Source organism: Oculina patagonica, chromosome 4 (genome assembly GCF_052425735.1).
Source record: "Oculina patagonica isolate OP01 chromosome 4, crgOcupat, whole genome shotgun sequence".
Classification (NCBI taxonomy): Eukaryota; Metazoa; Cnidaria; class Anthozoa; order Scleractinia; family Oculinidae; genus Oculina; species Oculina patagonica.
The window spans coordinates 4,366,201-4,377,652 of NC_135761.1; the positions used below are offsets into that span (position 1 = coordinate 4,366,201).

The 11,452-nt window shown below is 35.7% G+C and overlaps 1 protein-coding gene across 2 annotated transcripts; it reads left to right on the forward strand.

Moving 5' to 3' along the window:
• Positions 1-35: 35 nt before the first annotated feature.
• On the forward strand, positions 36-9,906 carry LOC144649190 (core-binding factor subunit beta-like). 2 transcript variants are annotated; one of them, XM_078508647.1, is made up of 7 exons: positions 36-258; positions 352-438; positions 584-685; positions 2,552-2,668; positions 5,535-5,645; positions 7,432-7,831; positions 7,898-9,906. In XM_078508647.1, the coding sequence occupies exons 1-6, from the start codon at positions 181-183 to the stop codon at positions 7,471-7,473; spliced, it is 537 nt and encodes a 178-aa protein (XP_078364773.1). In that variant the 5' UTR covers positions 36-180; the 3' UTR covers positions 7,474-7,831; positions 7,898-9,906. The 2 variants fall into 2 exon arrangements, with proteins under 2 accessions (XP_078364773.1, XP_078364774.1); XM_078508648.1 differs by having other exon boundaries at positions 40-258; positions 5,535-5,674.
• Positions 9,907-11,452: the final 1,546 nt, after the last annotated feature.

An 11,452-nucleotide genomic window follows, 5' to 3' on the forward strand; every position in this document is an offset into this window, starting at 1 on the left:
TGTCATGTCCCTTTCTTTGTAGCGCAGAGGTTTGTTTTCAGCCCAACGAAGCGGAAGTTGGGTCATGAAAGGTATGAAATTTCGAGAAAATTGGACACGCATTGACTGAGATCACCGAATTTAGGCGGCAAGACTCGAAAGTTTGGAAGAACATCGCTAATTGTACCGACGCTCGACACGATGCCGCGGGTCGTGGCCGAGCAAAGACAGAAATTCGAAAATGACGATTTATTTAGGAAGATGTCACGAGAAACCGAGGTGATTTGACAATTTCAACGTTACATGACAAAGTTGTAAACTCACATGGCCAATGCAGCATGATGCCATTGAATCGATCTCATCTATTTTCAGATCAAATATACTGGCTATAGAGACAGATCGCATGAAGAACGCATCGTCAGATTTCAAACAGAAGCGCGAGATGGCCAAGCCACAGTGGTGAGTCCAAACTATTTTCTTGACGAAGTTGAAGAAAACTTTTGTAAAGATTTTCGATCGCACATGCCGTCAGCTTTGCGTGAGGGAGTTCTTGTTTTTGTGTTATTAAATCATTACCCTTGGATAATTCTTTTAAACGATGCAGGCTTTCGTGTCATCTGGGACAAACTTCACTCTACAGTTCCCAAAAGGAGACGATGGAACAGTCCCGAAGGATTTTCTTGACTTTGATAGGGAGCCAGGGAAGGTAAATGAAATTTTACGATAATTTTTGGATTTAATCCGGGGGAGGAATACGTGAAAATGCGCAAATAATTTCACCAAAAATCTCTTCTCTTTAACTTATTGTTATTGAATTGCTGTCGTGTTTTGGAATCTGAATATTTTCTTGGATTTTCCTCTTAGCTCGATTTTGCGTCAATTTTTTTAAAAAAAAGCTGGAAACGCGCCAGATTTGAGGACTCCTGTTGAAATCTCGTGTGGGAAGAAGGAAGAGCGCAGGAAAATTACGCCTTTATCGAAAATAAATTGTGGTATGTGTCGGTGGGCGACTGACTTGATTTCTTTTTGAAAGTTTATTTGTGTATAAACATCTGGCTATTAAAGCTACTTGCAGCAGGTTGCGGCTTAATTATGCATGTGAAAAAAGCTCCGCTTTCACTTAACAATCCTGGCAAATGCGTTTTCGGCGTGGACCAGTTCCGTTCAAAGAGGAAGCAACTTCTTGAGAAAATCGAAGAGAATGCGAGCGAAAGGTTTGCCGAATTGTTGTCGGTGAGAACTGACGTTGTCGCCAAGCCCGGATAATTGCACGTGCTGACAAATTAATTATTTACAACTTGTAACATTTCAGCATTTGAATGGCTTTCTTATTCGAAATGACTTGTTTTGATCGACTGTTCTCGCGGGCTTTCCCACACAACAAATCTATTCATTTAGATTATTTTGCAGTGGAAGAATTAGCTCAATCCAAGGCAATTAATTGCATGATTGCGTGAATGGATGATAAACAACAAGCATCACAACACAAGCGAAAGAAACCAAAAGAATACGCAACCCTGTTTCAGCTTTCCACGTCCATATTTCAAGCGTTCATTCCCAATTTTTGTCTCTTTTTTTAGTTTTCAAAACGCTTAAAACTTTCGTGTCGGAGAAAACGCTGGCCATTCGTGATATCCCCGAGGCTTTTCCTATTCTGTCTGTGTAACTCGATCTAAAAATAACAGATTATAGCAGTAAATAATCTTGTAAGCATCGAACAAATCTATTGCAAGCACTTGTTTCTACATACTAAAATGGGAAATTTGTCACCTATCAACTATCAAGTTTCAAAATATTTTTAATGACGGTGGTGGAATGTTCAGCGTTTGTCAAAGATCGGATCGCTAATGCGCGATCTCTCAGTGTTCGGTTTAGAAGCAGGCGCGCAAGACTTAGGTACGGCGTATATTGTGTGGAAACTTCCTTTCGGCTTTTGGGTTATCGCTGTGTGAAATTCCGACCTGGATTAATTTTAGAACAGGTGTATCTCTCAGTATAATTTGACACACCAGTATTTGATTTCTTCCTGAATTCGACGCAGTAATAGCCCGATTGTTTTCTTAATATTTTGTTTGACACAAGTGCAACTGTGTCCAAGAATGAGAATATCTAAAACAAATTATCAGAAACAAGAGTATTAATTGGTCGTTGATGTTTGTAAGATTCGCTGTAGAATAACATAAAGACTCTGCCGTGCTTTCTAATGAACAGATATTTGAAACAATCAGAAATAAAAGTTTGCGTGTATAAGCACTTATTTAATTATGCCAAACATTTCAATCAAGTAATGACACCGCGAGCAAAGTTAAATTCCATATTGCCCTTTCGAGATAAATAAATTCCATGTGGTTGGCAGGCTAAAAGTCCTAAAACGAAATACAATTTTATATCTCCTTATCGTGTAACACAGGTGTTAAACCTTCTTAGTTTTGAACAAGGCTTTACACGTGTCTTATATAATACGAAGAGCAATAGTCTAGATTGTATAATTTTGTCACAGCGTAGTAAACATTTCCCTGTTCACCAAACCGTGGCTGACTGTTTTCTACTGTAAATTTCTTGATCACAACAGGTCTTCATAAAAAGTCGTTTTATCATGAATGGCGTTTGTGTGGTATGGAAAGGTTGGATAGACCTTCAAAGACTTGATGGAGCTGGGTATTTAGAGTTTGACGAGGATTATGCCAAAGTAAGTCATACATCAACAAACAAATTCTCCTTTCTGGTTTTCATACATTTTGTATATCACTTGTTAGGAGAATTTGATTATCAGTTGACACTCAGTTAGACACTTTGATGACCAGTTTATTAATTCTCCTAGCTATATATCTCTCAGATTGTATTGATATTTCGAGGAGAAAAGAGATGTTGATAATATTGTAAAAGATCACAAGAGATGCTTTCATTCTTGTGTTGCTTTAAAAGACACTTTGTGCACTTAACATTTTCAATTTATTGACTAAAATGTATAAGTTCAATATACATGTATGTATACTTTAAGGTCCCTGGGGTAATATCGCAAATGGTGTGTAATTCTATTTTTTTTTTGCCCACAGCTATATTGCTCATAGAAAATAGCTCAATTTGTTTACCTTAAAAATAAATTTACTAACAGCCGATTTACAGAACTATGCATCTAAAGTGATTCATTTTAAGTTCATGAAATTTTTCTTTTGTAGAAATACTTTAAATTTCTTAATCTGTCTATTAAGCTTCTCACAACTATCACATTGCGTGTTTTCCTGCACTCTTACTCATGCAGAGATCAAAAGCGCTGATAAACAGGAAAGGGGGTCACCAAAAATAACCACACAAATGTATTCACTTCCTTCAAGAGAGATGACACAGAGATTAGGACCCAGAACATTGGGACTGTTGACCTACAGTTTTGTATAGCTATTATTCTTGTCTGCACGAATTGGTGAAAAGCAATCAGACCTTTTTTGTTTGAAGTAATGATAAATCATGGCTTTGGTGGCTTTAGTGTTTTTTTAACAATAATTATTTGTCGCAACCTGCTGTGCGAGTTATATAATTAATTGGGCTCCCAGCAGCTTTGACTCCTGGGGTGTTAATTAAGAAAAAAAAATCAAAATCTCCCACCCACTCCAGTTAGTTGAAGTGATCATATGATTTTTTTAACTGCATGTGGACGTGTCACTTAAGCTGAGATGATTAATATCAGGAGATTATGCACAAGGATAGCAAAACTTTGAAATCCGCTACAGATAGTTTTGTTACCAAAAACATATGTTTTACAGACAGTTGGCTAGACTTTGCCGATTAGTTACAAATCAAGTGATCTCCCTGCAGGAAGCAAGAATCCACTTTGTCCTGTGAAATAGAATACTTGTGACAACAGGAGGTTGTATTGATTATTATACAAATCATCTCAGGTATAGAATCGTGGAGGTATCAATGATTTCAAAATGGAATTAGCATGACCTGCTCATCAATATATCTAATGGACCACTCAAAGATTTTTTCATCTCTTGATATTCAAGTTCTCACCAGCACTGAAGACCATTGTTAACACTCTTAGAGAGGGGTCAGAGTAATAGATCTTGCAAGATCTCACGTGAATGGTTCAGTAGCTTAAGCCATTGAGAGAACAAGAGACCAAACATCAGGAACAATGCTTCTAGCCCCAAAAAAACAATTATAACAACTGCTAAACAAATTAAACAAGAGGGATACCACTGCTAGAAAGATTATCTTAAAATGAGTACAACTACAAGAGAGGTCAATATCTTACACATATAAATTATCTCCTATACTCACTCTGCAAGTTGAAACTTGGATGAATTTATTTTAGGAATTAGACCATAATTGCAATTGAAATGATAGAAAAATGCCTTGAAATGAAAATTGAAATGATTCTGTAAAAATGGAAAGTGATCCTTGTTCTTGTTAAAGTATAACCAGCCCAAGTCAAAGGCCAGTCTGCACCATCACGGGACTCTTTTCTCATTTTCAATTTTCTCAATTTTCCTTGAAATGAAAATTGAAATGATAATTCTGTAAAAATGGAAAGCACTGATCCTTGTTCTTGTATAAAGTATAACCAGCCCAAGTCAAAGGCCAGTCTGCTACCTTATTGTTACTTATTTTCACGGGACTCAATTTTCTCCATTTTTAAAAAATCACGAAATGAAAGACCTGGGAAAAGTTATTTTTAAATGTTTTTATTTGTATTTTACGTATTTTTGGCAAATCGCGAAAATTAAGTCCCGCAAAATGTGTCCGATCAATTTTCTCGACATTAAGTTCCCGCAAAAATAAGTAACAATAAGGTAATTTAGTCAGCAATATAATTATCCGAACACCTTAATGTGGTTATAATTCAAACATGTCAGCTAGTCTTTGGTCAGGGCAGCAGATGAGCAGTCTAATACAAACTTTGCTTCAAGCTAAATATATAGTTTACCATTAGAGACAAACTCAAGAATGGTTACCTTTACATTTTATAGTTATAAGAGAATGCAATTTATAATATACATAACATGACTTAGAAACTTGCCTTAAATCAGGCTTTGACTTTGCACTCAGCCAACCAATGAACTCAAAAGCAGTCTTGTCTACCCAGAGTTACATTTCCCAGAAGGAGAATGCAACAGCCCCAGGGGGGGGGGGGGGGTGGGGTACTCCGGCTTGTAAATGACAGGGGTGATCGAAGGACTTTTGGGGGTTTGAAATTTTCGATTACGGGATTTTTTTGGGTTGGAAGATTTGGCAAGTATTTTTTGGGTGACTTGTTTCAAATAGGGGATTTTTTGGGGTATTAAAAACAAACTAAAGTGCCTTGGCGCGGCCTTGGTGTATTTATGGTATGATGAATAATCAAACTCGAGCGTTATTGCCCTTCCTGGCAATTAAGAGGTAATTTGACAAGTGATTTTTGGGGGGTTATTTTTTGGTCCAGGAATTTTTTTGGGTAATGCTGGAAGCCTAGGGGATTTTTTTGGGTACTTGCAGTATACATGATTTTTTCCCCCCCCGGGGCAACAGCAAACTTAGAATCAGGTGATAAACATTTATTCCTTTTGTCTCATCAGAATGAAGACACGGTGATGAGAGAGACATTAGAACAAGCCAAGCGAAGAGTAGCAGAATTTGAAGAAAGACAAAGACAATGGCGGGAAGAGCATCAGCGAAAAGAGTCTGAGGCAAGTAGCCATCAACGTATCAACTATAGGTAAATGCTTGTTCAATGGTTTGTACCTTCTTGTTTCTTCAGTAAATATATTAAAGAAATAAAAACGCACCCGAGTAGGAGTATAAGACGAGGAATTTTTAAGAACACGAGAGAAGTGCATAGAGAAGCACGAGGCGCAGCCGAGTGCTCTCGCACTTCTCGAGTGTTTTAAAAATTCCCAAGTGCTACATATAACTCAACAACGTACGAGGAGAAAGTTTTTTTATTTCTTTTATGGAATGTTAAAGAAATTGCGCGCGCTAAAACTCGTGACATAAGCAGCATGCATTATAACTCAATAAAGCACGCGTGTGACGTATGCAGCGTGCTTTATGGAGCTATAATGAAGTCAAACTGACCAATCACAGCGCATGCAATTACTCGGACATTTTATAATGTATTTTAAAGAATGGCATTAAAGAATGCAAATGGTGGTTGGATGTTTGTTGGCAATAAAGTAAACCTAATAAACTATAAACTTTTAATTATTAATTTAACTTCAACCTTGCCATGCTGGTCAAATCTTTACACTTAGAGCAGCATAGATAAGCTAAAATAATTTAAGTATAATTGGCATTAGTACTGATGTATCAAGATAACCTTGCTGAAAACTGCTTTTGATTTTTTTAAACCACTATTCATAGCAAATACAATTTGTTTTGAGAGCAAAAGAAAGTCACTTTGATTTCTCATTCTGGGCTTTATTGATTATAATAAAGAAAAATTGGAAAAAATTGTAACGTTATTGTAATTAAAAGATAATTCTTTTTTTATTTACTTAGTATTTATTTATTTACTCGGAGATGTTTTCTCAACCAAATTGATCTTGCAACAGAAAACCATTCTCTTCTGTAATAATATTATTTAACAACTTTTAAAGTTTATAAATTAAAAAAGAATCACCTGGCGTGCTGATTTTGGTTTGAAAGAATTGTTCAGCGCAGTTTGATTTTTACTCTTGTGTTTCATTCCTATTGTAGCAATGATCTAAAAGAAAATAACATGTGCAGTTCCAGAAAATATCCATACCCACCCACCCCTTGGAAGGTCATTTGAAATTCCAAGGGGATGGGGGTCTCAAAAGCCAAAAGTTTTGAAGGAAAGTATGGGGCGTGAATGGAATTTCCAGAGGGGTGGGGGATATAAACCAAAAAACCTTCCATGGGAGGGGTATGGATATTTCCTGGAACAACACAATAATAATTTAACTGGTTTAATTAAAACTTTCCAACTTGTAACAATATTTAAGAGAAAATCCGCCAGGTTTTGTTTTTTTTTGGAAATTTTTTTAATTTTTTTTTTTTTTTTTTTTTTTTTATTTTTATTTTTTATTTTTTTTTATTTTAAATTAATATTAATTAGATTGCAATCACAACACACACAGAAAGTAAAGTATGCCATTAGGCATCACCTTCTTCAGCCGTCTCAGAGCTGTGCTTTTGCAGAGCCCGGGTGCCGGAAGCGACTTACTCTGACTTGTCTTTGAGTGACTCGCATTACTTTGTTATCGAGAAAGAGCTGGGGCACCCAAGATTTCCTACTTTTATAAGAGACTTCTTGGGCACCCTGCAATAATTCTAAGAGCACAGTTTTGTGTGCATCAACACTAAGCAAATTCTCCCAATTAGATGCATATAAATTGCATAGAGGCTAGTAAGGAGAATCTGTACGTTGACATTGGGACCAGATGGGTAAAACCAAAGAACAACCTTATGGTACCAATAGCAATTTATTTTATTCTTCTTATTTTGTTTCAGGCAAAACTAAAAGGGCACTCGTCATCAGGGGCTCAAAAATAGCAAGAAACAGTAGGGCTAATTAAGGCTCTATTTAAATATAATAAATATTATAATGAAAGGACAAGTCCTGTGGAAAAAGGGAGAAAGCGATTCTTGATAAAAATAGGGCAGTTCCTTGAGTTTTTAAATGAACCCTTTCAGCTTTGTAATCAGCTTCAAATTTCACCTTAGGTTATCAATAGAAAGTCAAGCATCCAGGTTAAAGGAATTGAGCAATTGATCATCCAGAAAATTGTCTTGTGATCAAAATCTCCATACTCCTTCTGTAAGGTGTGAGAAAGTTTAGGAGAGTTTGTACATTGATTGCAAGGCTGAAATGTTTAATCAACTCAGAAAAGAAATCAGAATATCAGTTAAGGTCATTGCCCTGTTTGCTTCGTCTTTCTGTTTTTTCCCGCTTTTTTTTTTTTTTTTTTAAATTAAGTAAATGCCAAAGGAGTTATACTAAGATCTAAACAGTAAAAAGCACAACCTATAGCTACTTTTTAACATTTTGAAAAACAAAACCCATTTTATTTGGTGGAGTTTTTCTCCTATTTTTCTACAATTTTGGTTCTTTTTAGTAAGAAAGGACTTATGTTATAGCACATTTCTTATATTTACAGGCTTTTTTTAAAAAAACAATTTTACTATGGTGGTGGTACACTTGGTAATGTTATGTGTTATGTCGCAACAACTGCCAATTTTATGTTCTTATACAATAATATTATTGTGAGACATTGCATTTAACACTGCCTAGTGTAACGCACCACTGCTTTTATGATGTTACACAACAATATATATATCAGTCAGAGCTCCCTTAAGAGTTAATTGTCCAGGGACCACAACGAGTGTGTGCTTACAGTGAAGTAACTGCTTGTTAAAGGTCACAAAAGTTAGCTTTTCGTCCCAAATGGCATGCAAAGGGGAGTACCCATGGCAATCAGCTAAACTTCGGGGCTCAAAAAAAATAAATGAAATGTTTATTCCAGCTTGCAGCTCTTAAATTTTGCTTGAATGGGAAAGTTACATGCTTGTCTTGCCCATCAGGCAAATTAGACTGAAAAGTTACTTGCCTTGCAAGGAAATTTACCATCCCTTGCATCTAAGCGTGAACATGTGCCACCAAAACGTGATCTAATTGGGTGTTGACCGTGGCATGATAGTTTGTCAAACATTTGAAGTTTAGCAGTCTGTAATCGCACTCAAAATGCTCACCATAAACACTGAGAACGGGCGAAACTTTACACTAGAAGTGATTCAATTAGTGAACCTGCAAATGCATATTGACACAGATCAGGATCAAGTCTCTTTAACCAATTTTTCCGCCATTTTCAAAACCGGAATGTGTTGAACTTTCGGTGTGAAAGTTGCCAATAGGGTCTGCCAAACTTCAAAATTAATGTTTGATGACCAATCATGCCACGTTTATTATCCAGTAAGGTCATGTTTTGGTGGCATGTGTTCACGCTTTGATGCAAGCAGCGATAATTGTGAAGGACTAGACAAAACTTTTTTTGAGCCCTGATCTTGTGATCTCTGTTATCCAAATGGAATATAAACATACAGTAATTGCTTATTTTAACTGCTTCAAAGTTTCCTTTGAACATACAATAATAACATTGTTATTCATTGCAAAACTACCTCTATAATGTGCAACACAGCCTCTTTCCAACACTACAGATAGAACAGAACAGCTTATAATCGCTTAAGAAAGTACAGGAGTATAGTTTCTACAGCTTTGTTGTATTTCATTATGACGCTGTAGAGATTCTGTGGGATTTATGGTTAAAATAGACTCCTTCTTTTTGTACCCGACACAATCAATATAAAAGAATCTAACACTTCACCAAAATATGTGAGTTTTGACTCGCAAACAATTATGTTGATGTGTTTGGTACCAAAAGAGGGGAGCCTTCAAATAATATATGAATTTGAAAGTTTATTTAGCTTATTTAACATTTTATTTAAAGCCTTTAAAGAGCAAAAAGTGTGGAGAAGAGTAAAGGCTGTGATTATTTACTCTGCTTTTTAATATGCAGTGTTATTATTCATTTCATGTGCAGATTCAGATAACATTTACTTTTAACCAGAACCGTAACTGGTTCTAACACCTCTCTCCTCCGCAGAGGTCTCTTTCGTGTTTCAGGCGCTTCGGGCTGGGAAATAGGGAGAGGAACGGGGAGAGGTGAAAAGTAAGCGCGCGGAGCCTGGAGAGAATTCAAACGAAAGCGCTTCGTCATCGCGCTCCCCCTATTTTTCATTTTTTGTGTTTTCGCCTTCCTCTCCCCGTGTTTTTTCGCCTTCCCCCACGAAGGAGGCCTCTGCAGAGGAGAGAGTTCTAACACTAAGTTTGCTGTCAACAAGTACATGATCAAGTAAATGTATAAAAATGTAAATGCAAATGTTCTGTTTTAAGTGTACATTTCTGTGAATAAAGAGGAATTAATTGAACACACTTGTGGATAAGTTTTTAAGTACCAAGTGTTATGCATTCTTTCATGCAGTTTTATCCAATCAGAAGTCTTTAGCTTTTGATTGGACAGTGACTGTATGGAATAATGTGAACTGATTAAAAAGATTGAAAAAGTTATTGATCTCAGTCTATATAATTATGATAGTTATAACACTATCTTTATCTTATTTTGTAGACCTCAGTGTAGAGATTAACTTCAGTTAACCCCTAAAGTTTTTAAGACAGAGATCGTTTTCAAATTTTATAACTTCAGTTATGTTACAAACCAGATATGCATCCGGCAAAAAAGTGTCAAAAGTTATAGGGGTGGTAAATCAAGTTACATAATTATGGGGAGAGGGGTACAATTTTATGCTTTCAAAATGGAAATCTTTTCAACTGCAGACAATTTTGGTGCCAAAAATTTAAATTATGTTGGACATATATTGACCAAGTTATGACATTATGTGCCAATTGGCACTCTTAACCCATTAAGCCCTGATAGTGACATTTGGCACATAACTTGGTCAATAAAATTTTGTCCAATTAATTTGAATTTTTATCACCAAAATTGCCTAAGAAAGATCTGCATTTTGAAAACTGTATTAATTTTTAAAAGACTGTATTTGGCAAGGTTCTGGGACTTGCTGGTGTGGACATAAAAACTCAAAATTTGTTTCCATTTCGACATAAAAATTGTCATATTTTTCCTAAAAAGCAGTATCATTCACTGAAATATCAGTTTAAAATGCAATTTTCTGTGTAATAGACCCAATGCAAATATGGCGGCTGTTAATTTTTGGCTCCCAGAAAAATAATTTGTTAATGAAATTAAATTACTTTAACTTAAAGTGCCCCTATGATCAAATTTTTGATTTTCATTTTTTCATTGTCGTAAACAATTAGACTTTCTTACTCACCTTGCCAAATTTCAATCTATTACAACATCAGAAGTTGTTTTATTATAACATTTATTCCAGGGAATTTACGGCCACCATTAATCAACCTTGTTCCAAGGCTTGGTTGCGAATAGGGAGAAAATGACGTCAAAGGCTCAAAATACCTCACAGGTTGAAATTAGAATAACAATCAACACAAGAAGATAAATTTTATATATCGAAGCAACCACGTCAACTTGTCAAAATAAACCAATTTGATTGGTTAATTTTTGACAGGAGCACGAATTCACATGTTTACGGTTGGATGATTTACAATATTCAAATTGAATTTGAATGTTTGAAACGAATAATGCAATCCGTTCGCCGTTAATCAAAACTATTCCGGAATATTAAGTGGCACGCGCTGAGTATTTTGACTGTAAGTGCCACCATCAGAGTTTTAAGAAACTTGACCAAACAACTGAAATGAATGACAACCATTTTTGCATAAGGTCTATATTGCTTTGGGCAAATTATGGATCCTCCTAAAATTTGCTTTATCATGATTGTAGAATCATGTCTAAAGTAGCAGCATTTTACTGAATGCAACAATGTGTGAAAAAATAACTTAACTAAATTATTTAATATAAAGAATGGCAACATAGCA

What these genes read in the sequence shown, in the direction of transcription:
- LOC144649190 (XM_078508647.1), top strand. Translation starts at nt 181, where the DNA reads ATGCCGCGGGTCGTGGCCGAGCAAAGACAGAAATTCGAAAATGACGAT. An exon ending in GAGATGGCCAAGCCACAGTG is followed by an intron (nt 439 to 583) that starts GTGAGTCCAAAC and finishes TAAACGATGCAG; the next exon opens with GCTTTCGTGTCATCTGGGAC. An exon ending in TTGATAGGGAGCCAGGGAAG is followed by an intron (nt 686 to 2,551) that starts GTAAATGAAATT and finishes TGATCACAACAG; the next exon opens with GTCTTCATAAAAAGTCGTTT.